General features: G+C 43.7%; 1 protein-coding gene across 1 annotated transcript; it reads left to right on the top strand.

Annotated features, from left to right (window-relative positions):
* Positions 1-513: 513 nt before the first annotated feature.
* LOC139760244 (uncharacterized) lies at positions 514-27,205 on the top strand. The gene is made up of 6 exons (XM_071683162.1): positions 514-652; positions 13,613-13,804; positions 21,976-22,174; positions 22,493-22,586; positions 26,469-26,625; positions 26,947-27,205. Exons 1-6 carry the CDS (start codon positions 604-606, stop codon positions 27,189-27,191), a joined length of 936 nt encoding a protein of 311 aa, XP_071539263.1. The 5' UTR covers positions 514-603; the 3' UTR covers positions 27,192-27,205.
* Positions 27,206-27,801: the final 596 nt, after the last annotated feature.

The following is a 27,801-nucleotide window of genomic DNA, read 5'->3' as shown; positions in this document are numbered from 1 at the left end:
TGAGAAAAACGCCAGAAATAAACTATAAACAACAGCGATACCGGGAACAGTTTAAAAAAAAAACTGCTGACCGGAATTACATTTTCTTAAACTTTTTGTTTCTTTCTTTAATCAGACAACCCAGTCGTTGGCCAATCAGGCCTCCTGTCGCCTGTCTTTCTCATGTAAACTCATGTAGAATATAATGGGAAAAGCCATAGGCGTAGAGCTGTGAATCACATACACTGGATTAAGTTGAGGGATTTCGTTAATTTGCTGCTGTGAACTCCGATATGGTCAGGTCACTGGGTAAAATCGTACGATATTACATCATTGTGATCACGTCTACTCCGACCAGCAGCAACATCCATCACCTGTAATTGCAATCATGTATATCTGGACCCGCAAGCATTCACTGTTGTCCTTGAAGAAAACATTGTAACATTCTTAGTAGCTGTAGAAAAGCTTTTGATAATTCATTTTCAACCACGTAGTAACAAGGAGATCCACGTCATTACGTATGATGCTCTCACCATCAGCTGGGGCTAGGTTGTGATTTCCCAGACCCATTTGCTGGCTGGCCTACAAATATTATCAGCATTGTGGCTACGACCTCAGACCGTGATGCATGTCAGGACGGTGCTACTGGTGGCTCTGGTGGGGGCCGCAGCAGGTATTTCCTATTGTTGAACAACTTCCTTGTAATACAGTTCACTTTTCGTCCGCCTATCTTCCACACACACACACACACACACACACACACACACACACTTAATCCTCTTTTTTTCCGATCTTGAGGCCGTAAGCCTTAGCATCTCTTAGATTAATATATTGGAATCTTACATCTACACATTTCGCAACTAAAGCGGGCAAAATCTAGCATTGAAGAGTTGTATCCCGTCGTACTCTTTGGTATTTACACGTGGATTTACTGTTAAAAGCACTTATGCAACTCATGTGAGCATATGATCACGTCAACACAATTTGTACAGACAGGTAGAACAGAAAATCCAAACGTTCTCCAGTGGTCTTAAAATGTGTCGTGAGCCTAGCCCGAGGACCAACGTTACCCACCAGCCTTGCCACAACAAAGGAGAAGGAAGCCATCCTGTCCTCACAACTTGAAAACTTCAGATACTGAAATAAAGCAGTGACTAGTTTAACTTATTTGTGTCTGTATTTAACAAACAAGGATAATGGAATGGATAAAAACAGCAACACGTAGAAATTAAAGGAAAAGTGAGAAACGAGAAAAAACGCTGATTTCAAAATACACGGAAGCACAACAGCGTATCACCGACAATAACCAGGTGGATGGAGCAAAGATATCTTTGTTCTTTTATGATATACAACTAAATTCAAACATCAGCAGACCACTCTGTCCTAACGGGGCTACTTGCGATGGAAGAAAATGACAGAAATTTATCGATGAATGTGGTAAGAGAAAGACAAACTTATTTTTCTTAAGGGGTGGAAATATCGTTAAGTCGTGGTTATGAAGCTGAATACTCACAAGTTTATGCTTAAACGGCAATCAACTGTTCTAGTTGGTAAATCATTGTGTTAACAATCCTGTTTAAGAAAAGTATTTCGCCTCATTCGAGGTAAAACGTTTACCCACAAATTCATTACTTCGAGTCAAATCAGGCGACTCTATCTTTAAGTAGCTCGTTAGATTGTGATTATCGAAGCATTTAATGATTTTGAATACCTGTATTTTAGATCACCTCTCAATCATCTTTTTAAGCTCAATAGATCTAATTCTATATTGGCTCTCAGAGGATTCATTTCTCGGTTCTGTAATCATCTTGATAGCTGCTCGCCTCTGTATTTCTCCATTTTGTTTGTCTCTCCTCAAGTAGGTGACCAAAACTAAACACAATATTCAAGATGTGGACGTGAGTTGTAAAGTTGTAAAGTTGTGAGTTGTAAAGAGTTGTAAAGAGTGAGAATAATTTTCCGATACTTAAATCCGAGTCCTTCCTAGGAATTCAAAAATTCTGTTCGCCCTTTTTATTGCTTCTGTGTGCAATTTGCTTGGCTTTAGGTCACTATAGAGTATTACACCCAGGTCGTTTTCCTCATTAACCCTCTGTAGCTCAACTGAATTCATGTTGTATCTTGCCTTGTCACTTACTACCGACTTGCAAAACTCTGCATTTATTCATTTGGCCACCTCTATCCCCAGCCCATCAGTTCCTCTGTTAGTTTGAAGCTGCAGGCGTTCATTTTCTGTTGTAGATTTATTTCCGCGAATCTAGAGATCTTACAGTCAAGCTCATTATCAATATGGTTAATATATATGAGGAAGACAACCGGTCCCAAGCATGTTCCCTGTGGAACCCCACTTCCCTAGTCCACCACTCTGATGCCATCAGGCAGTATCCTAACCATCGAAGCACAACTCCGTCAATGCCAATTGACTTAACTTTTGTTAGTAACCTTTGATATGGAACTTTATCAAATGCATTTTGGAAATGTACATAGATGACATCAACTAATTTATTACTTTCATTATTCATGTTGATAATTTCATAAAAGAAATCAAGCAGATTTCTGAAACATGAGCGCTATCGTCGAAAACAATGCTGAAAATTGTGTATGAAGTAGTGGTGCTCTATATGGTTTACAATCTTGTCCCGAATGACAGTTTCCATTAGTTTACCAACTACAAACGTAAAGCTAATTGGACGATGATTCCCAAGCAGCGACTTATTTCCTCTTTAGACTATCGGTGTTGCACTGGCAGATTTCCATTCCTCTGGAACATTTTCCGTTGCAAGTCACTTTTCGAAGAGCAGACAATAATTTATATATCTTTTTTTTTTTGTCTCTAGTGTCCAGATAGAATTTACCCGGGCCTGACAATATATCTTTATTTGTTATATGTATATGTTGCAAAACGTTTTCCCATCTTATCAATGGAACTGGACTCGGAACATGAGCTGTATCTTTAACTGTAAGCACATGTAAAGAAATCGTTTAAAATCTTTTGTCATAGCTTCTTTGTCTTAAATTGTCACCATTTTCTGTATTGAAAGACCCAACTGATTGGGTAATGACTTACTTACTTCTGACTTAACTATAAAACTCTTTAGGGTTTCTTTTGCTATTTTCAGCAACAAACGCTTCATGCTAACGTTTACTTTGACGTATAAATCTCTTATTTCCCTCTATAAATTTACGTAAAGTACTCTGTCATTGTGTTTATGTGTCTTCTTGAGCTTTCTAAGTGCAACTTTCTTAGACGATAAGCACTTTTTTATGTCGCTGTTCCACCACTTCTGCTTCGTTTTGAAAGAAGACAGTCTTATACGCACAAGTTAATACGTTCCCACCACTACTCTGAAAGTATTACTAAATCTTTTCCAATCCAAATCCAAATCGTCTTCATTAACGATATCGCCCTAGGTTTGCCTGTCAAGAGCAACGCGAAGACCAAGTCTAAAATCTGGTATTTTTTGCGGCCTTCTTGTTGACCAGCATGACAGGCTATGTTGAAAGTTACCTCAACAGTAATTTGTTGCCGATTACTTGTACCAAACATTTTTCCCGTTTCAACATTCCGTGCGAGATCCTCATTTGCAGTTTGAGCTAAATCAGTTTCCATCGCGGGTAGGTCTCTCAACTGATTCTGTTCGGGCACCATCAAGCAAATTTAGGTATAGCCCACGCCCCGTGCAATATACTGGAAATGGATTCACCCCAGTGAGATGCCTGTATGTTAAAGTCTCCCATCATCATCGAATTTCGTTCATTACACATTTCTTTCGTCTACCTCTGGCGTCTGCGCTGACGGCCTACAAACTAATCCACCTGTTATTTTCCTGCAGTTCTTATGTGTAATTTCAACAAAAGTGGAAGAGATTATATCAACAGCTACAACATCTTCTAGTACGGGTTTAAGATTAGATTTGAAGAAGAGCAAGACCCAACCGCCTTCTTTATTATTTCTATCAGTTTTAAAAAGACTGTACCCAGCCAGGATTTACATATTCTAAGAGAAAATCTTTATTTCAAATATCTAACCAAGATTTCGAAATGCCTTAACATATCATAATTTTCCTTCCAAACAATATCCTGCAACTCTGATACATGACTGATGCTTTCCGTCAATGGCACGTTTGTGTACAGCAGTGGGTACAGGGAGCCCGTCTACCGTACCAGTCTTGTCCTGTTCGTTTACCTGAATTGTTTCTTACTTCTCCCTGGAAAGTAACGACAGACCGACCTATTCTGCCTTTTTCCTTACCTGCCTCGTTTCCAACCTACACCAGCCGATCCGTCCTGCTGTTTACCCTCACTGCCTTGTTCCCTGTCTCCATCTGTGAGGTGACTCCTGCTACCCAACTAGTGATCCATACCTATCCGCCCCACTCTTCCATGTTCCTTACCCACCTGTACGTGATCCCTTATTTCTAACTGACCTATCCTGCCATGTTCCTTATGAGTTCCAGTTCCTCTCTGCTCCTCATTGGCGAAACAAACATATATATTTCTATCTTTATATTCATAAATCACTATCAATGATGCAAAAAAAATATAAGGTCATTGAGTAACTTCAACGATATATATATATATATATATATATATATATATATATATATATATATATATATATATATATATATATATATATAGAGAGAGAGAGAGAGAGAGAGAGAGAGAGAGAGAGAGAGAGAGAGAGAGAGAGAGTGTGTGTGTGGGCCTAGCGGTAGCATTCCCGCTTGTGCCACAGAGGTCCCGGGTTCGATCCTGGCTGTTGGAGGTTAGTATGTTCTATAAAGGTGCGCGTTCATATGCACTTTATTCATATATATATATATATATATATATATATATATATATATATATATATATATATATATATATATATATATATATATATATATATATATATTAAATATATTTTTTTTTTTTTTTTTTTATACTTTGTCGCTGTCTCCCGCGTTTGCGAGGTAGCGCAAGGAAACAGACGAAAGAAATGGCCCAACCCCCCCCCCCCCATACACATGTACATACACACGTCCACACACGCAAATATACATACCTACACAGCTTTCCATGGTTTACCCCAGACGCTTCACATGCCTTGCTTCAATCCACTGACAGCACGTCAACCCCTGTATACCACATGACTCCAATTCACTCTATTTCTTGCCCTCCTTTCACCCTCCTGCATGTTCAGGCCCCGATCACACAAAATCTTTTTCACTCCATCTTTCCACCTCCAATTTGGTCTCCCTCTTCTCCTCGTTCCCTCCACCTCCGACACATATATCCTCTTGGTCAATCTCTCCTCACTCATTCTCTCCATGTGCCCAAACCATTTCCCAAACCATGGGAAATTAAATATATATATATATATATTATCCCTGGGGATAGGGGATTAAGAATACTTCCCACGTATTCCCTGCGTGTCGTAGAAGGCGACTAAAAGGGGAGGGAGCGGGGGGCTGGAAATCCTCCCCTCTCGTTTTTTTTTTTTTTTTAATTTTCCAAAAGAAGGAACAGAGTGGGGCCAGGTGAGGATATTCCAAAAAAGGCCCAGTCCTCTGTTCTTAACGCTACCTCGCTAATGCGGTAAATGGCGAATAGTTTAAAAGAAAAGAAAAAGATATAAATATATATATATATATATATATATATATATTTTTTTTTTTTATACTTTGTCGCTGTCTCCCGCGTTTGCAAGGTAGCGCAAGGAAACAGACGAAAGAAATGGCCCCCCCCCCCCCCCCCCATACACATGTATATACATACGTCCACACACGCAAATATACATACCTACACAGCTTTCCATGGTTTACCCCAGACGCTTCACATGCCTTGATTCAATCCACTGACAGCACGTCAGCCCCAGTATACCACATCGCTCCAATTCACTCTATTCCTTGCCCTCCTTTCACCCTCCTGCATGTTCAGGCCCCGATCACACAAAATCTTTTTCACTCCATCTTTCCACCTCCAATTTGGTCTCCCTCTTCTCCTTGTTCCCTCCACCTCCGACACATATATCCTCTTGGTCAATCTTTCCTCACTCATTCTCTCCATGTGCCCAAACCACTTCAAAACACCCTCTTCTGCTCTCTCAACCACGCTCTTTTTATTTCCACACATCTCTCTTACCCCTACGCTACTCACTCGATCAAACCACCTCACACCACACATTGTCCTCAAACATCTCATTTCCAGCACATCCATCCTCCTGCGCACAACTCTATCCATAGCCCACGCCTCGCAACCATACAACATTGTTGGAACCACTATTCCTTCAAACATACCCATTTTTGCTTTCCGAGATAATGTTCTCGACTTCCACACATTCTTCAAGGCCCCCAGAATTTTCGCCCCCTCCCCCACCCTATGATCCACTTCCGCTTCCATGGTTCCATCCGCTGCCAGATCCACTCCCAGATATCTAAAACACTTCACTTCCTCCAGTTTTTCTCCATTCAAACTCACCTCCCAATTGACTTGACCCTCAACCCTACTGTACCTAATAACCTTGCTCTTATTCACATTTACTCTTAACTTTCTTCGTCCACACACTTTACCAAACTCAGTCACCAGCTTCTGCAGTTTCTCACATGAATCAGCCACCAGCGCTGTGTCATCAGCGAACAACAACTGACTCACTTCCCAAGCTCTCTCATCCCCAACAGACTTCATACTTGCCCCTCTTTCCAAAACTCTTGCATTTACCTCCCTAACAACCCCATCCATAAACAAATTAAACAACCATGGAGACATCACACACCCCTGCCGCAAACCTACATTCACTGAGAACCAATCACTTTCCTCTCTTCCTACACGTACACATGCCTTACATCCTCGATAAAAACTTTTCACTGCTTCTAACAACTTGCCTCCCACACCATATATTCTTAATACCTTCCACAGAGCATCTCTATCAACTCTATCATATGCCTTCTCCAGATCCATAAATGCTACATACAAATCCATTTGTTTTTCTAAGTATTTCTCACATACATTCTTCAAAGCAAACACCTGATCCACACACATATATATATATATATATATATATATATATATATATATATATATATATATATATATATATAATCATACTTTGCCGCTGTCTCCCGCGTTAGCGAGGTGGCGCAAGGAATCAGACGAAAGGATGGCCCAACCCACCCACATACACATGAATATACAAAAAACGCCCACACACGCACATATACGTACCTATACATTTCAACGTATGCATACATATACATACATAGACATATACATATATACACATGTACATATTCATACTTGCTGCCTTCATCCATTCTCGTCGCCAACCCGCCACACATGAAATGGCACCATCCTTCCCCCAAGCGCGTGAGAGGTAGCGCGCGGAAAAGACAACAAAGGCCACATTCGTTCACACTCAGTCTCTAGCTGTCATGTGTAATGCACCGATACCATAACTCCCTTTCCATATCTAGGTCCCACAAAACTTTCCATGGTTTAACCTGGTTCAATCCATTGACAGCACGTCGACCCTGGTATACAACATCATTCCAATTCACTCTATTCCTTGCACGCCTTTCACCCTCAAAATCTTTTTCACTCCATCCTTCCACCTCCAATTTGGTCTCCCACTTCTCGTTCCCTCCACCTGTGACACACATATCCTCTTTGTCAGTCTTTCCTCACTCATTATCTCCATGTGACCAAACCATTTCAAGACACCCTCTTCTGCTCTCTCAGCCACTCTTTATTACCACACACCTCTCTTACCCTATTATTACTTACTCGATCAAACCACCTCACACCACATATTGTCCTCAAACATCACATTTCCAACACATCCACCCTCCTCCGCACAACCCTATCTATAGCCTGTGCCTTGCAACCATATAACATTGTTAGAACCACTATTCCTTCAAACATACCTATTTTTGCTCTCCGAGATATCGTTCTCGCCTTCCACACATTCTTCAACGCTCCCAGAATCTTCGCCCCCTCCCCATCCTGTGACTCACTTTCGCTTCCATGAATCCATCCGCTGCTGAATCCACCCCCAGATATTTAAAACACTTCACTTCCTCCAGTCTTTCTCCACTCAAACTTACCTCCCACTTGACTTGTCCCTCAACCCTACTGAACCTAATAACCTTATTCACAGTTACTCTCACCCCTCTTCTTTCACACATTTTACCAAACTCAGTCACCAGCTTCTGCAGTTTCTCACCCGAATCAGCCATAGGCGCTGTATCATCCGCTGACAACAGCTTACTCACTTCCCAAGCCCTCTCATCCACAATAGACTGAATACTTGCCCCTCTCTCCAAAACTCTTGCATTCACCTCACTAACAACTTCATCCATAAACAAATTAACCATGGAGACATCACGCACCCCAGCCGCATACCAACATTCACTGGGAACCAATCACTTTCCGCTCTTCCTACTTGTGCACATGCCTTACATCCTTGATAAAAACTTTTCACTGCTTCTAGCAACTTACCTCCCGTACCATATACTCTTAAAACCTTCCACAAAACATCTCTATCCACCGTATCATATTCCTTCTCTAGATCCATAAACGCTACATACAAATCCATTTGTTTTTCTAAGTATTTCTCACATACATTCTTCAAAGCAAACACCTGATCCACACATCCTCTACCACCTCTGAAACCACACTGCTCTTCCCTGATCTGATGCTCTGTACATGCCTTCACCCTTTCAATCAATACCCTCCCATATAATTTCCCAGGAATACTCAACAAACTTATACCTCTGTAATTTGAACACTAACCTTTATCCCCTCTACCTTTGTACAATGGCACTATGCATGCATTCCGCCAATCCTCAGGCACTTCACCATGAGCCATACATCCACTGAATATCCTTACCAACCAATCAACACCACAATCACCCCCTTTTTTTATTTAAATTCCACTGCAATGGTATCCAAACCCGCCTCCTTGCCGGCTTTCATCTTCCGCAAAGCTTTCATATATATATATATATATATATATATATATATATATATATATATATATATATATATATATATATATATATATATATATATATACATATATATATATATATTTTCATACTATTCGCTATTTCCCGCGATAGCGAGGTAGCGTTAAGAACAGAGGACTGGGCCTTTGAGGGAATATCCTCACCTGGACCTCTTCTCTGTTCCTTCTTTTGGAAAATTAAAAAAAAAAAAAAAAAAACGAGAGGGGAGGATTTCCAGCCCCCCGCTCCCTTCCCTTTTAGTCGCCTTCTACGACACGCAGGGAATACGTGGGAAGTATTCTTTCTCCCCTATCCCTAGGGAAATATATATATATATATATATATATATATATATATATATATATATATATATTTAACAACGCGGTACTGTATGGTCGAAAGAACTCATTAACTCGTCTGCAGATGAAGTTGAAAAGAATGATGTCATACTCCGTCATCTGTATACGAGAGAACTAGTTGCCAACTCACCAGAAGTGTTGACAAAACAAGAGGGATTGCCTATCACTCTCAGACAAGAGTTAAAGTCAAGAAAATGACCTGGTCTTTATCTCCACGAGCCTTGGGGCACACTCCAGTCTCACTCAGGTCCTTCTTACAACCCTCTCTCCGTTACCTTGTACACCACACGCAAGAAGCAGGCAGGGTAACCTGATCATTGCCCTATTTCATAATTTTACAGGCGTCTATACTTGCGTTGTGGCGAGGCTGGTGTGAAAGATCGTTGGGTATACGCTGTGGTGTTTACTGCTGGGTCCTCCGTACAGGGGTACTGATAGCAGCATTTTGAGATAAGAACACAGAACACTGCACGAGGCCCACTGGCTCATGCTAGGTAGGTTCTGAGTCTGTTCACCCTGCAACTAACCGCCTGAACCCATAAACACATCCAACCTTCGTTTAAAGCCAGATTCTCATCATCGATTCCCAGTTAGTGATGGGACGTGCTGGAAAGGCTAACTACAAACTACTGTGTATATCTTTTGATCTAATGGGGAGTGGTCAGTAGGTGACCTATACTACATGTTGATAGTGAAAGTCGTTACTTGAAGGAAGGGATGTATGGACACACCAAGAGGAAGATGGTAGATCAGACTGCTGATAGCAGAGATAGAAGTAAGTTGAGAGCGGCAGTTAGATGATGGTTCAAACATACTCTTACCTTACTGACTGACACAGTAGAACCCTCCATCACCGCTCACCTTCCAGTGCGGCCTGTCGTACGGGAGTAGCAGACGACCCTGCCAAGGCGGCCACCGCTCGCTACGACAACCTGCCCTCAGGAACTGGTACCTGCCCTTGGAGCTTCGGGAGAACAGCCTAATCCCGCTCAACACAAGCACACAAAGGGGGAACCACCCTCACCAGCCAGACGGCCAACCTGTGCTAACCTGTGCTCTTGGACCACATCCTGTAAAGGGAGTGGGTCCAGGTTGGGGCTTTTACTGAGCACACCTCTAAGGTCCCGGTAAGTACGCCCTAACCCTCTGAGAGCACTCGCACTTTCTTGCCACCATGCGCCACGCCACTTCAATGTGGCAGATGTCACATGCGGTGTGCCTCTCCCGGTGAAATCCCGTACGCCCTGAAGGACTTCCGGGGAGCCGTAATAGCTGCACTTGTGTTGGTGTGCAGCTGAAAGTGCGAAATGGACACCAGAGACTTGGGGGGTCGATGATAAAAGCTTCCGTGCCTTTGGAAGCCACGATGTCCGGCTTCCTAAAGGACCCCACACTCGGAACGCGAGGCTCACAGGACACTTCGTACCTCATCTGTCTCAATCGTCCAGCCAAATCGACACTGATGTTGTCGTGCCTCTTTACCCTCCCACCATGGGTACGTGGGCACATCTGTGCGATATGCCCAAGCTTACTGGGCTTATGACAGGTGTCACAGAAGTCGTTGATCTCGAGCCGGCCTCTGGAAGCCCTGGCAGGAGTGGGTAAAGCGCCAATCCTCACTTGGACGGCCTTCACATAATCAGACCCGGACAGGAAGCGGTTCCCACTATCAACCCATCTACTAACCTGAGGCAAGGCAGTAGATGGAGCGAGATCCGCACCGTCAGTGGTGCTGATCAGATTAGCCCTCCATACGCGATGGCGTTCGAGTTTATTACTCGTCTGCCGACCAGCAATGCACGCGGATCCAGTCCAGCGCTGCAGGCTTGCTCAACACTGCAGGCTCTAGGACAGCCGCCTGAATCACCGGGTCGGTCGAGGTGAGCAATTTCTCGAACCTGGCTTGTATATTTAGTCGGACGGTTGAGACAATGTCCGGTATACCAAGCCCACCATCTCCTGCCGCCGAGTGGAAGTAAGTACAGGGCACGTCATGGGCTAGACGGAGCCAGCGGCGAACCGCGACTCGCACTTGTCTGCCATGCGTGCTAGCTGTGTCTTACACACTTCCCCCAGCACCAAGCGAGGCATGAGCTTTGGCACTAGCTGTCCCACGAGCAACGCAATCCGCAGTTGAAGTTTTAGAGGGGCACTGGTGATGTTACAGAGCCCCTCGTCTAGCAGGGCACCGTAGGAATTTTGCCTTCCTCCTGCTGCGACGAGAATACCGAGGTACTTATTGTCGTCCTCAGCGCTCATGGAGCCGATAGCGTTACCCAAGACTTGAACGTTCTACTTTTGTTGACGTACCAAGTCTTGCGCTTGACGTCGACCTCCGTGCTGAGGGAACAACACTTTCACGGGTTTACTCGTAGTCCACCACCCCCCCCCCCCCCCCTTCCCCCACAAGAGTCTCCGCCATCATGTTAATTGCCTGTTGCAGGCCAGTCGGCGTCTTCGCTACCAAAACCAGATCGTCGGCGAATGCCAGTGATGACACCTTTTGGTCTCCGAACCCATTTCCTACACCAGATTCCATAACATTTGTGATTCCCTCGTCAATTACAAGGTTGAAAATGTTTGGTGATAACGGATCGCCCTGTTTGACCCCACGAGTCATATTCATCCTTTCCGACATCTCGCCGCTGCCTTCAATATCAGTGAAGGCTCAGTCGTACGTCGGCATGATATATGTCCTGACGAGGGCTGGAATGCCCTTCCGCGACATGGCCCGCTCGATAGTGCTATGATTAACACTATCGAATGCTTTGGCCATGTCGAGGAATGCCAGGTGCACACCGTGGGCGTGTGCCCGCGCACGACCGATGATCACGTCCAGGATCGTGAGGTTCTCAAGGCAGCCGTCCACAGGAACGAATGTCTTTTGAGCTCCATCGATCTGTACGAGGCTCGAGATGCGGCTCCTCAGTATCTTATGGAGCAGGCGGACTATGACACAGGAGATCGTAATAGGCCTGTAGTCCTTGGGTTCTGTTGGGTTTGGTACCTTAGGAATCAGCGCCGTTCTGGCAACGTTGACGTGGCAAGCCACAGGTTGAACATTCTACAGAGAATTCTTGGAGGAATGGACTTCAACAAACGAGTCGGCATTCCGTCAGGACCAGGGGCAGATGTCTTCCTGGCTTTGAGGTGGTGTGCTACCTCACCTACGGTAATAACCTCTGCAAGTTGTCCATGTTCTGAGTCACAATTGGTATTGACACGCTCATCCGGCTCAGATGGGCGAGAGAAGAGGGCGCCCCAAAAGAGGTAGAGGCTTTCCGGCCCAACTGTACCTGGCACCTTGTTCCATAAATCTACTACTCAATTCCCCAACCAATATTTACCCACATCCGACCTGAATCTATTTCTTCTTATTCAAATCCATTATTTCTTGTCCTATCCGGTGGCACCATTTTAAAAACTTTATTCATGTTACCTTTATTGATTCCATTCACCCATTTAAAAACCTCAATCATATGCCCTCCTCCTCTTGAGTGTATGTTCAGTCTTTTTCACTTTTCTTCATAAGTGAGGTTTCTAATTCCAAGGATCATTTTCGTCATGCACTTTTGTGGTCTCTAAACAATCATTATCAACTACATAGTATGGAGCCCAAAACTGTGCCGCATAATCCAAATGTGGTCTTACCTACGCAAGATAAAGTTGTAATAATACTCTAAGAGTTTTATTGCTAACAGTCTTATCAATGCATCTTAAAATCCTATTAGCATTATTACACACTTTAATATATTTTTGCCGCGGCTTAATATCCTTGCTCACCAGGACTCCTAAATCTCTTTCGCGTTGTTTCACCAATAGTAATAATGTCCATTTGGTAATTAGTGTTCCTGTCTTTACCCACACGAAGTGTTCTGCACTTATCTATGTTGAATTCCATCTTCCATGTAATTACTTGATTGGAAGCCCAACTGCGTCAAGACTTCAGATACTTTTATGACGACTCTCAACTTGGGAGTCACATTGAATTATAACCTGCAATGCGTTACGTGAGCTGTAAAGTAATTTTCATCAACTTTTAACTGACATTTTATATATATATATATATATATATATATATATATATATATATATATATATATATATATATATATATATATATATATATTCTTTGGCGTCCACCCTCTCCTGTTGATATAAACAGCGAGTTTTAGCGGACTTTTAAGTTTCATCTTGGGTTCTCTTTCCTTCGTGTGGCGACGCTATTGTTCTTCTCTGACCCATCCTGCGAGCTCTTTTATTCAAGTATCCATCGTTCTCCAGGGCAAGTGTGCTACCCGCCGTACCAAGTAGTAGGTGACGTGTGCATCTACCTCAACACAGAGATTCCCTCCACCTGGCAGGAGGCTCGGGACCTGTGTAGTAGCCTAGCTGGTGACGGCGCCACCTCCGACCTGGCTATCTTCCCTTCATGTGATACCTTCAGCAACTTCGCTGGCTACCTCGCCCTCACTGGTAAGTATCATTACAGATCTGCGAGTAAGTACGCGCCTGTAACTCACCTGTAGTTATCTTCGACTACTAAAATATATTACAGACTAAACAGTTGAACACAAAAATGATGAAAAATTAATATTATCTCGATGCCTTGCCTCATTTTCATTCCGAACGCTTACTTCACCGAGAAATATAAGCATGAATCTTTCGTACTGGAGTATTAGTGTTTGGTTTAGGCTAAAAACTTGGTGTTTATTAGTTATTGATTTACTAATCACGTTCTCAGTTTCCTAATCGCATCTAGGAATTTATCAATGAACCACATCCAGGATTTTGTTTCTTGCTTACCATGTATAACTCACTTCTAATTTGATAATTGCTTCTCAGACAGTGTTTGTGTACATTCTACGCCTAGAATTCTGAGAGTTGTTAACCATGTCTAGGACGAGTAAAGATATTTGTCTCGATGACCCATCCTCGCCACCGTAACACAAACATCCACCTCGACAGCTATGTGCTCTGTAGGTGCACTACTACCGTGTGGAATGTGACCCAAAGTGGGCCCTGTCACTAGGCTTTTCTGGCAACCTTTGAGAATCCCGGACGTAGTAGATCTATGCTTGTATCATTTGTCGATACTGCAGTAGAAATTCCATGTTTTACCCTCATGAGGAGAACCGGGAATTAAAGCAATATTGCCATAGTAAGGTCAAGGCGAAACAGGACTATTCTCGTTGTCCTGGACACACAGGATGTGGAAGGACAAATTGAGTGTGAGTGAGTCATGCACCGCTGTTTGTGTGACTGACAACAGCTGGGTTTAGGCGGTGATGCCAGAGGTGCATAGCCTTAGACCTTGAGTTTAATAATTTGACATCCCATTACTGTCCCAATATTGGGCCGACATATTTCTAGATTGTATGTACAGTGTTGCCAAATCTAGCTAAACTTACATGAGTTATTGTGACTGGTATGTAGAAGTGAATCTTTAGAACGAGATAAAGTAAAAATATTCTCTGAGAACTTAATGTACAGCATAACTTTGGACAACGTACAGTGGAAACGCTGATACACATATAATTACTTCATTTGTGACATTAAACATTATGGTGCACTCTATTTCCATAGTAATTATCATACTGTTAAAACCTATCAGTATTGCAGCAGTAATAAAACAACCATTTTCAGCAAAATTTGGATCAAACATGTAAAGAGGGTTGGAAAATGATGTAACATATGAGAGTCACCAGCAATTTTGTTGGAAACGAGGATATCCTAAAAACACAGTCCACTGCACGAGGAGTTGGTAACTTTATAGTATTTCGACGTGTTTACATAGTTTACGTCAATTTTGCCTCAGTTGCTGAAATATCTGGAAGTCTATGTAAACAGTTAGAAGCTGAGTCATACATCAGCTTAAAACAACACGATTGAAATTACAAACAGAAGATATGCAACGCCATAGTTTAAACAGGATATCACACCCTGACACTTCGTAGCCACAGCCTTACGTATACGTTACGTTCTCAGAAATATAATGACTACCGTCAGTAATGAACCTAGTTTTATTATAATTCATGTAATGACTATCAGCCCACTAGGTTCTGACAACGACCCTTTGTGACCTCTATCATCCTTTTGCACTGCCGTTCACAGAATGAGCCTGGGTTGCTCAATAAACTTGACGATGATACCAGCAGAAATCAAATCAAATTACAGAGGAGGTTCACACTATCCGACACACACACTGTATACGCACTGGCATCTTGGTTGGTTGGTTGTTGTTGTTAGGCCTATCGACTCCCAAGGTCATCAAACAAAATAATTATAAGACCATAAACACTTGCTGATAAGTATAGAATCCTTGTCCCATCCACCATACCCCTATCGTCTCTCCATACAATACAAGAACCTCACTGCGTAAGGCAAACGCTGAAGCAGTCAGTGCGTCTTGCTGGCCTTCTATTATGAAAGTCATAACGTAACGTACGTTTAGTTTGGGCATCCCCTCCTACGACATCTATTGCCCCAATAGACTACTATCTGATCATGTTGTTGACAAGAACTATTTACTATGACAAATAGCAACATCAAGCAAAACAAAAGACCTAACGTAAGCAGTACATTATGAATGCAAAATGGCGTCTCTCTCTCTACCTCTGACGTCTCAATTATTCATGGAAAACTAACCCGCGGTGGCCGCTGATCCGGTCCTGGGGTGTCCGCTGATCCGGTCCCAGGTGGGGTGTCGGTCCATCATGGCACGTCAACGTCTGCCGCGATAGATGACATCCGTGTCCTAGAGATGGTCTGGAGACTCCTCAGTAGCACCGGTCACGTCACAATCTTCACCTAGGAGTATTTCCCTGTCTTTGGTGCCGCCACAACCGTTGTGCTGCACTAGTCTAGGCTTCCACACCATTATCCAACGGCTGAGGTTACCACATTGCATCAGATGCTGACTTGGCTTGCACATTCCGCCCAATGGATGGTGTACATAGCATTAGATAACTTCTCAAGGATGCGGTAGCTTAACTAGGCTTGCATATCCCCTGTGCAGCGGATGAGGTGCGTTACAGCAAATAGCACTTACGCGTTCGCGATAGTCTTCTCCATGCGAGGGGTAACACAGCCACACATTATCCAGCACCGGGGAAGTATTTTACGGAAGATTTAACGTCATTCAGCCAATACATAACCTCGTCAGTTACCTTAGGCTCTCATATACCACTTGTATAACTCCTCGACACTGCAGTGTTGCCGCCGATGTTCCTTCATTATCCACTCAGGATAATCAGATGCCCGGCCGGTCACCTATCATCTTGACTGGTCACAAAAGATGATGCATTACGAGAACACTGGTTACGTAATGCTATCACTTGGCTGATGCAGTCACTGGCGTCCAGCTCGCTCCGCCAACAAGTCAAACCGAAGGATATATGTACACTGCGAATTAGCAATATGTCGTTCCATTGTTTTTGTTCGCCTTAGCCTGCGGGTTGGTGTTGCTAAAGTATTTTATGTGTCAAGGTTCACATGAATAATCTGAGTTTTCCATTGTTTTTGTTCGCCTTAGCCTGCGGGTTGGTGTTGCTAAAGTATTTTATATGTCAAGGTTCACGTGAATAATCTGAGCTTAAGACACATGCCACCACTGCGTGTATGATGCCACCACTGCGTGTATGATGTAGCACTGAACTTTTCCAGAGTGACATGAAATTAGGTTTGTACAGAGTACAGTTCACCAGGGAAATTTCCCATTGACGGACGCCTTCCTAATCACATATATCTGGTGTACAAAAAAAAAATCCACTTTTGGTTAAGTTACACTAAATGATGTTACGTACACTTGGTTCTTAAGTGTTGGGTTAAGACTGGCTCACAGTGCTTGCAACATCCTCAAGATGGACTGCTTCCCGCTGCTTGACACACACGTCACGGTTCTTGTCACAAAACTGACTGCATTCTACCTGTGTGTGAGGTGTCGATAAACTTACTAGCACTTGCCTACCGAATGTTCATCATATCAGGAAATGTTTACAAGCGTTAAACATGGGAAGGTGTAAGAGAAAGTTTCCTTATTATCATTACTATATTATTATTATTATTATTGTAATTATTATTATTTTTTTTTTTTTTTTTTTGCTTTGTCGCTGTCTCCCGCGTTTGCGAGGTAGCGCAAGGAAACAGACGAAAGAAATGGCCCAACCCACCCCCATACACATGTATATACATACGTCCACACACGCAAATATACATACCTCCACAGCTTTCCATGGTTTACCCCAGACGCTTCACATGCCTTGATTCAATCCACTGACAGCACGTCAACCCCGGTATACCACATCGATCCAATTCACTCTATTCCTTGCCCTCCTTTCACCCTCCTGCATGTTCAGCCCCGATCACACAAAATCTTTTTCACTCCATCATTCCACCTCCAATTTGGTCTCCCTCTTCTCCTCGTTCCCTCCACCTCCGACATATATATCCTCTTGGTCAATCTTTCCTCACTCATTCTCTCCATGTACCCAAACCATTTCAAAACACCCTCTTCTGCTCTCTCAACCACGCTCTCTTTATTTCCACACATCTCTCTTACCCTTACGTTACTTACTCGATCAAACCACCTCACACCACACATTGTCCTCAAACATCTCATTTCCAGCACATCCATCCTCCTGCGCACAACTCTATCCATAGCCCACGCCTCGCAACCATACAACATTGTTGGAACCACTATTCCTTCAAACATACCCATTTTTGCTTTCCGAGATAATGCTCTCGACTTCCACACATTCTTCAAGGCTCCCAGAATTTTCGCCTCCTCCCCCACCCTATGATCCACTTCCGCTTCCATGGTTCCATCCGCTGTCAGATCCACTCCCAGATATCTAAAACACTTCACTTCCTCCAGTTTTTCTCCATTCAAACTCACCTCCCAATTGACTTGACCCTCAACCCTACACATTATTATTATTATTATTATTATTATTATTATTATTATCATTATTATTATTATTATTATTATTATTATTATTGTTTTTATTATTATTATCATTATTATCATTATTATTATTATTATTATTATTATCTTTTTTTTTTTTTTTGCTTTGTCGCTGTCTCCCGCGTTTGCGAGGTAGCGCAAGGAAACAGACGAAAGAAATGGCCCAACCCACCCCCATACACATGTATATACATACGTCCACACACGCAAATATACATACCTACACAGCTTTCCATGGTTTACCCCAGACGCTTCACATGCCTTGATTCAATCTACTGACAGCACGTCAACCCCGGTATACCACATCGCTCCAATTCACTCTATTCCTTGCCCTCCTTTCACCCTCCTGCATGTTCAGGCCCCGATCACACAAAATCTTTTTCACTCCATCTTTCCACCTCCAATTTGGTCTCCCTCTTCTCCTCGTTCCCTCCACCTCCGACACATATATCCTCTTGGTCAATCTTTCCTCACTCATTCTCTCCATGTGCCCAAACCATTTCAAAACACCCTCTTCTGCTCTCTCAACCACGCTCTCTTTATTTCCACACATCTCTCTTACCCTTACGTTACTTACTCGATCAAACCACCTCACACCACACATTGTCCTCAAACATCTCATTTCCAGCACATCCATCCTCCTGCGCACAACTCTATCCATAGCCCACGCCTCGCAACCATACAACATTGTTGGAACCACTATTCCTTCAAACATACCCATTTTTGCTTTCCGAGATAATGTTCTCGACTTCCACACATTCTTCAAGGCTCCCAGAATTTTCGCCCCCTCCCCCACCCTATGATCCACTTCCGCTTCCATGGTTCCATCCGCTGCCAGATCCACTCCCAGATATCTAAAACACTTCACTTCCTCCAGTTTTTCTCCATTCAAACTCACCTCCCAATTGACTTGACCCTCAACCCTACTGTACCGAATAACCTTGCTCTTATTCACATTTACTCTTAACTTTCTTCTTTCACACACTTTACCAAACTCAGTCACCAGCTTCTGCAGTTTCTCACATGAATCAGCCACCAGCGCTGTATCATCAGCGAACAACAACTGACTCACTTCCCAAGCTCTCTCATCCCCAACAGACTTCATACTTGCCCCTTTCCAAAACTCTTGCATTCACCTCCCTAACAACCCCATCCATAAACAAATTAAACAACCATGGAGACATCACACACCCCTGCCGCAAACCTACATTCACTGAGAACCAATCACTTTCCTCTCTTCCTACACGTACACATGCCTTACATCCTCGATAAAAACTTTTCACTGCTTCTAACAACTTGCCTTCCACACCATACATTCTTAATACCTTCCACAGAGCATCTCTATCAACTCTATAATATGCCTTCTCCAGGTCCATAAATGCTACATACAAATCCATTTGCTTTTCTAAGTATTTCTCACATTCTTCAAAGCAAACACCTGATCCACACATCCTGTACCACTTCTGAAACCACACTGCTCTTCTCCAATCTGATGCTCTGTACATGCCTTCACCCTCTCAATCAATATCCTCCCATATAATTTACCAGGAATACTCAACAAACTTATACCTCTGTAATTTGAGCACTCACTCTTATCCCCTTTGCCTTTGTACAATGGCACTATGCACGCATTCCGCCAATCCTCAGGCACCTCACCATGAGTCATACATACATCAAATAACCTTACCAACCAGTCAACAATACAGTCACCCCCTTTTTTAATAAATTCCACTGCAATACCATCCAAACCTGCTGCCTTGCCGGCTTTCATCTTCCGCAAAGCTTTTACTACCTCTTCTCTGCTTACCAAATCATTTTCCCTAACCCTCTCACTTTGCACACCACCTCGACCAAAACACCCTATATCTGCCACTCTATCATCAAACACATTCAACAAACCTTCAAAATACTCACTCCATCTCCTTCTCACATCACCACTACTTGTTGTCACCTCCCCATTTGCGCCCTTCACCGAAGCTCCCATTTGCTCCCTTGTCTTACGCACTTTACCTCCTTCCAGAACATCTTTTTATTCTCCCTAAAATTTAATGATACTCTCTCACCTCAACTCTCATTTGCCCTTTTTTTCACCTCTTGCACCTTTCTCTTGACCTCCTGTCTCTTTCTTTTATACATCTCCCACTCAATTGCATTTTTTCCCTGCAAAAATCGTCCAAATGCCTCTCTCTTCTCTTTCACTAATACTCTTACTTCTTCATCCCACCACTCACTACCCTTTCTAATCAACCCACCTCCCACTCTTCTCATGCCACAAGCATCTTTTGCGCAATCCATCACTGATTCCCTAAATACATCCCATTCCTCCCCCACTCCCCCTTACTTCCATTGTTCTCACCTTTTTCCATTCTGTACTCAGTCTCTCCTGGTACTTCCTCACACAAGTCTCCTTCCCAAGCTCACTTACTCTCACCACCCTCTTCACCCCAACATTCACTCTTCTTTTCTGAAAACCCATACAAATCTTCACCTTAGCCTCCACAAGATAATGATCAGACATCCCTCCAGTTGCACCTCTCAGCACATTAACATCCAAAAGTCTCTCTTTCGCGCGTCTGTCAATTAACAAGTAATCCAATAACGCTCTCTGGCCATCTCTCCTACTTACATAAGTATACTTATGTATATCTCGCTTTTTAAACCAGGTATTCCCAATCATCAGTCCTTTTTCAGCACATAAAACTACAAGCTCTTCACCATTTCCATTTACAACACTGAACACCCTATGTATACCAATTATTCCCTCAACTGCCACATTACTCACCTTTGCATTCAAATCACCCATCACTATAACCCGGTCTCGTGCATCAAAACCACTAGACCGGGTTATAGTGATTATTATTATTATTATTATTATTATTATTATTATTATTATTATTATTATTATTATTATTATTATTGTTATCATTATTATTATCATCATCATCATCATTATTATTATCATCATCATCATTATTGCTGTTATCATTATTGAAGAATTACGTAGAGCGAAGTGTTAACATGAGAGCGATGGTGGTACCCTGGTGGTTAGGTATGAGCCACAGCTGAACCAGTCCCTGGCCTATATGGTTGACCACACGCCAGGAAGCCTTCCCGTTGCTCGTACACTTGGCCACGATAGACAGCCTCTCCTTCTGTACTGTATGACTATGTAAGACATGTTACTCATACACCTTCCCTCCCAGTCACACATACACCTCCCCAGCCAGAGCCACACATACACCTCCCCAGCCAGAGCCACACATACACCTCCCTTGCCAGAGCCACACATATACCTCCCTTGCCAGAGCCACACATACACCTCCCCAGCCAGAGCCACACATACACCTCCCTTGTCAGAGCCACGCATACACCCTCCCATCCAGAGCCACACATACACCTCCCTTTCCTGAGCCACACATGCACCTCCAGAGCTAGAGCCAAACATACATCTCCCTGCCACATCCGTGCGTACACCTCCCCTTCTACAGCCACACATACACGTCACCTGCCAAGGCCACATATACCCCAACTCCGCCACAATCACACACACATACTCACACCTCCCCTGCCACATACACACTTCTCCTACCACACACACACACACACACACACACACACACACACAAACACACACACACACACCCCTCCCTTGCCAGACTAACATGGCGGTGATCCTCCACAGCTCCGCCCAACTCCACCTTCTGGGTAGGCGCCCACACGGAGTTCACAGTCAACAACTGGCGCTGGCTGGACGGTGAACCGCTGGCCACGGGCGTCCCCTACTGGGCCTACAGTGAAGGTCATGATGATGGCGAGGACTGCGCGGCCATGGATGGCAACAGAAGGCTCCAAGTCGCCGACTACGACTGTGAGGAACCAAGGTGAGGCCCGAGTCTTCAGTGGAGTCGCGAGGACGACAAACAACTGACGATCTTAAGTATTTTTACTGTACAACAGCGTCCATCACTTACTGTCTCTTGATACATCACATCTACTGAGATAATCTCTTTACTGAGTCACAAGAGCCTATGCAACCAAGACTGTATTCTTTATGTATGTATTGGTTCAGTCTTGCTCAGAAGGTAGAACAATACTGCATAGCACCATAACGAACCTCTGAGTGTTGACAGGAAAGAGGGAAGCGTTTCCACAGCACCCTTGGTGTGCCCACGTCCATCTGTTGTGTCCTTTGTCCTCAGGTTCTCCATCTGCTCGATGCCCTTGTTGCGCCAACACGACACCACACACAAGAGTTCCTCCCATCATCGTGAATGCCCATATGGCAGCGTGGAGGTGAGTGACCTGCTGGGTAATGCTGAATGGCATTATAGAACATACTGTAATGCACTGAGAGGTGGGTGTGGGGTCCAGGGCGTAAATGGCAATGGTTTGAGAATCCGTAGAATGTATTGCGTCAGCCGGCATGAGTGTCACATGGTTAAAAGATATCCATAGATGTACGTGTCAACAGTGTCTTCCCACATGCAGCACAGGGTTAGTACTTTAGGGAAGAATGAGGGTCACACGGGAAAGACACGACTCATAAGACGACGACCGATTTGTTTGACAAGAAGGAATATGACTAGTAGCGTGCATGATATGCGGCCCAGGGGAGAGTAGGGGAGGAGTCTGTCAGTTCATAAGGTAACATTACTTAGTTGTTGTTTTAGGTGGCACAGGGATCGAAATAAAGTACTGAAAAGGACAAAATTGAAAAGCTAAGAGGATCCGAAACTCTACTGAGTGAGGTTGAGCTGATGTGAAGGCAGTTCGTGAATGCATCACTCGAGGCTGCCAGTGTGTGTTGCGACCTGTATAGGTTGTGGACCCACAATGTAGGCAAGTGGAGGAACGGTCATCAGCCGCTCCCCCTTGGCTTCTGTTGGCACCCGACGTACCAACAGTGGCTGGTACGATGTTCCCGAAGCACTTTTTTTTTTTCTAACGTTACGGGAGCCACGGTATTAAACCCGTGACAAGGGTAGACGTCCCGAAAAAGTTCACACAGTCCTGCCACCCGTAGGAAGCAGAGGACCACGGTCAAGTGTTGGAGGCTGCCCCTGTGTTCGGTCCTTGGGACCACCTCCCTTTAGCAGTTGTGCTACTCCACCAGCAAGCAAAGCTGGACAGCTCCCGACTCTCAGCTGTGAAGTGGCTCATGCTGGATCACCACAAACGGAGCCAAGGTTTCAGGCGTCGCGATCACACTAGTCACACAGCGGAAGGCTTAATAGTGTGACAGTATTCGCGACCCTCTAAGAGATTTAGACTTAGAAACAAAATTTGGTGTTGGAAAAAAAGGCGTTTTGGATGTAGGTGAATCTACTACAAATTGACGATAAACGAAAGGCAAAGAATATAGAATATAAAGTATTTGATACAAAAGGAAATCAAAAGCGAAACATATGAAACCAAAAAAGAATAGTGGGCTGTTCAGGACGAAAGTATATATCAATACAGTGGGAAAGAATGGCACAAGTCTGGGTAAATAACCAATGATGAAGGAAGGATCTTGAGGAAATGATTCGAATATTAGGGTAAAAAAGACAAATGAATTGGTTCAGTAAGATTAGAGGTAGAGACAGGAGCAGATATATGTGAGCGAGGATGATATCAAAAAGGAGAAAGTAAGAAGAGAAATAACATCTAAAAGAACGAGCAAGTTTGAGAGAGTAGGGGAGGTGATGAGCGAGATAGTGAGAAGTGGAGGTGAAATTGCCCTGGGAGTGGATCTGTGAAGTGTGCCTGGAGGCATGGGAAAGTGGTGAGGTGTACCTAGCTACTGGACGAAGGTAGTAACTGTTCCAATGTAAAAAGAAGAAGACGGTATAGACCTGGGTGTATGAATTATCCATGAATAAGTCTCCATCGACCTCCGTGGTGTAGCAGTTAGCCTTTCTTACCGTAACGAATTCACGGGCCGCCCAGATCGAGCGCATGGGTTCGAATCCTGGTTGTGGAAGTCGGTCCACACTCATCTCAGCAGTTCATCCACCCTTAGATGTTAGTCGATATAATATATATATACATATATATATACATATATATATATATATATATATATATATATATATATATATATATATATATATATATATATATATATTATCATTTTTTTTTTTTTATTATACTTTGTCGCTGTCTCCCGCGTTTGCGAGGTAGCGCAAGGAAACAGACGAAAGAAATGGCCCAACCCCCCCCCCCCATACACATGTATATACATACGTCCACACACGCAAATATACATACCTACACAGCTTTCCATGGTTTACCCCAGACGCTTCACATGCCTTGATTCAATCCACTGACAGCACGTCAACCCCGGTATACCACATCCCTCCAATTCACTCTATTCCTTGCCCTCCTTTCACCCTCCTGCATGTTCAGGCCCAGATCACACAAAATCTTTTTCACTCCATCTTTCCACCTCCAATTTGGTCTCCCTCTTCTCCTCGTTCCCTCCACCTCCGACACATATATCCTCTTGGTCAATCTTTCCTCACTCATTCTCTCCATGTGCCCAAACCACTTCAAAACACCCTCTTCTGCTCTCTCAACCACGCTCTTTTTATTTCCACACATCTCTCTTACCCTTACGTTACTCACTCGATCAAACCACCTCACACCACACATTGTCCTCAAACATCTCATTTCCAGCACATCCATATATACATATATATATACATATATATATATATATATATATATATATATATATATATATATATATATATATATATATATATATATATATTATTAGGTACAGTAGGGTTGAGGGTCAAGTCAATTGGGAGGTGAGTTTGAATGGAGAAAAACTGGAGGAAGTGAAGTGTTTTAGATATCTGGGAGTGGATCTGGCAGCGGATGGAACCATGGAAGCAGAAGTGGATCATAGGGTGGGGGAGGGGGCGAAAATCCTGGGGGCCTTGAGGAATGTGTGGAAGTCGAGAACATTATCTCGGAAAGCAAAAATGGGTATGTTTGAAGGAATAGTGGTTCCAACAATGTTGTATGGTTGCGAGGCGTGGGCTATGGATAGAGTTGTGCGCAGGAGGATGGATGTGCTGGAAATGAGATGTTTGAGGACAATGTGTGGTGTGAGGTGGTTTGATCGAGTGAGTAACGTAAGGGTAAGAGAGATGTGTGGAAATAAAAAGAGCGTGGTTGAGAGAGCAGAAGAGGGTGTTTTGAAGTGGTTTGGGCACATGGAGAGGATGAGTGAGGAAAGATTGACCAAGAGGATATATGTGTCGGAGGTGGAGGGAACAAGGAGAAGAGGGAGACCAAATTGGAGGTGGAAAGATGGAGTGAAAAAGATTTTGTGTGATCGGGGCCTGAGCATGCAGGAGGGTGAAAGGAGGGCAAGGAATAGAGTGAATTGGAGCGATGTGGTATACCGGGGTTGACGTGCTGTCAGTGGATTGAAGCAGGGCATGTGAAGCGTCTGGGGTAACCATGGAAAGCTGTGTAGGTATGTATATTTGCGTGTGTGGACGTATGTATATACATGTGTATGGGGGGGGTTGGGCCATTTCTTTCGTCTGTTTCCTTGCGCTACCTCGCAAACGCGGGAGACAGCGACAAAGTATAATAATAATAAAAAAATATATACAATTGACACTTTTGTAGTATAATCAGGTCTAGTATCATGAATCAAGGGATTGGTATATGGGTACGGTATAATCTAGCTGCCGCTCGCGTCCTCGAACAGGTGAGTGCATCACTTACCATTGCAACGGAGAGGTGAACAAATGTGCAGACTGCAGAGGACCTCAGAGGAAACAGTCTTACGAGCGTCAAAATCCACAGTAATTATGATGATTCAAAAAAGCGTTTGGTATGGTTAACCTCATTAGTTTGAACTAAATTAACTTACGTATAGTATGTGTATGTCTTCGACTGTACTACACATTGTAACCACCTTCTACCATGATCTTAGTGTTAAGGACAACGTGAGGTGTCATTTATTTATGCACAGATGACACCAGAGGTGAATGGCTGACGCTACCAGCTGCTTGTAATGTCCTTTAGAGATGAGGCCACAAGGTGAGAGCTGGACAACATGACAGTGCCTGAAGTGAGGGAGGGAAGGAGACTCAACATACAGCGTCGGTAGGCACGGTGGGGCATCATCAGTGGGGCTCTTGCTCCTTACTTGTGCTTTGGTTATTGCAGGTGGGAGACTTCTGCTACTGGTTCAGCAACGACAGGACGTATTGGTGGGATGCAGAGGACTACTGCAGAACCCACTACTCGTCCAACATGGGCGAGCTCTTCGCCCCGAGTTCCTGCGACGAGTTCACCAAAGTGGCCCACCACATGGAGGTCGCCGGTACGAACACTCCCATAACACAGGCCCCCCCCCCCCCCCCCTCTCTCTCTCTCTCTCTCTCTCTCTCTTCTCTCTCTCTCTCTCTCTCTAGGGGGGGGGAGGAACTGTTTACTAGGCATTACTAGCTTATGTCTTACAAGCGTTGGATATACAACAATAGCCTTTTAATTGGTAGTACATTAGTTGCACAGAAAGAGAAGGTAAAACCAAAATTTCAGTTTATCTTGTATGGTAAATTCAAATAATTGAAGGATCATAATAGGAAGTACAGCGCTACATCCCGTACTACAGTAACTGATCTCGGACTTTCTTACTTGCCAGAGCGGGACAAGAGCCACTGGGTGGGCGCGTCCGACATCAGCGGCCACCAAGAATGGTTCTGGGTGAACGGCGATCCTGTGCCCGGCGGCCCGCCCTTCTGGGCCACAGACTCACCCAGCAACCACTTGACCAGCGGCCCTAACGACTTCTGTGCCCTCATGTCCAACACCAAGCGCTTCTACCTGGTAGACGGGAAGTGCAACGACGAGAACTACTTCATCTGTAAACTTCATTATGTGGAATGATACTTTGAAAATACTGCAAATGCTTTCCTTTATCTTATATTTAGAACAGATTAAGATCGAGTTAAGCTCAAACGTTTCTCCACTTTGTGTTTACTGACTGGGGAATCTTTATGAATTATATGGACAAAATATGACGTAGGTGGAACAACTGTTTGTTATTGTGGATAAGATGACTCTGTTGGTGTCGAATCCGCGGCCGGTCGACCACGAACCAGCATGACTGTGTGGGACACTCGACGGGAGCAACGCCGCCAGACACATTCGACGTAGTCAGTCCTTTTCTCTGGTATACCTCGAACTGGTGAATACCTGGTGCGATTACCAGTGTATTTCTCTCTTATCTAATTCAACATCACCTTGCAGGAGAGGAGTACTCACGTGACCTCAGCCGGTTCAAGGGGCTTGCAAGAGTGCCGGGGGCCACTAGAATCTTCGGTTATAATAATATACAACAGGGCTATTCAATTGGCGGCCCGCGGGCCAAATCCGGCACTTGAATGGTTTTTCATTGGCCCTTTGACAGACTCAGAAGAATTAAGATAAATCAATGAAATTATTTATTCATTCAAGCGCTTACGAAATTTTACATAAATAGGTTTTTATCGTGACC

The sequence above is a fragment of the Panulirus ornatus genome, chromosome 36 (assembly GCF_036320965.1).
Source record: "Panulirus ornatus isolate Po-2019 chromosome 36, ASM3632096v1, whole genome shotgun sequence".
Lineage (NCBI taxonomy): Eukaryota > Metazoa > Arthropoda > Malacostraca > Decapoda > Palinuridae > Panulirus > Panulirus ornatus.
Note: the sequence above shows the minus strand (reverse complement) of the source record. Positions and strands in the feature narration are given on the sequence as shown.

What these genes read in the sequence shown, in the direction of transcription:
- LOC139760244 (XM_071683162.1), top strand. Translation starts at nt 604, where the DNA reads ATGCATGTCAGGACGGTGCTACTGGTGGCTCTGGTGGGGGCCGCAGCA. An exon ending in TCTGGTGGGGGCCGCAGCAG is followed by an intron (nt 653 to 13,612) that starts GTATTTCCTATT and finishes ATCGTTCTCCAG; the next exon opens with GGCAAGTGTGCTACCCGCCG. An exon ending in GCCCATATGGCAGCGTGGAG is followed by an intron (nt 22,587 to 26,468) that starts GTGAGTGACCTG and finishes TGGTTATTGCAG; the next exon opens with GTGGGAGACTTCTGCTACTG.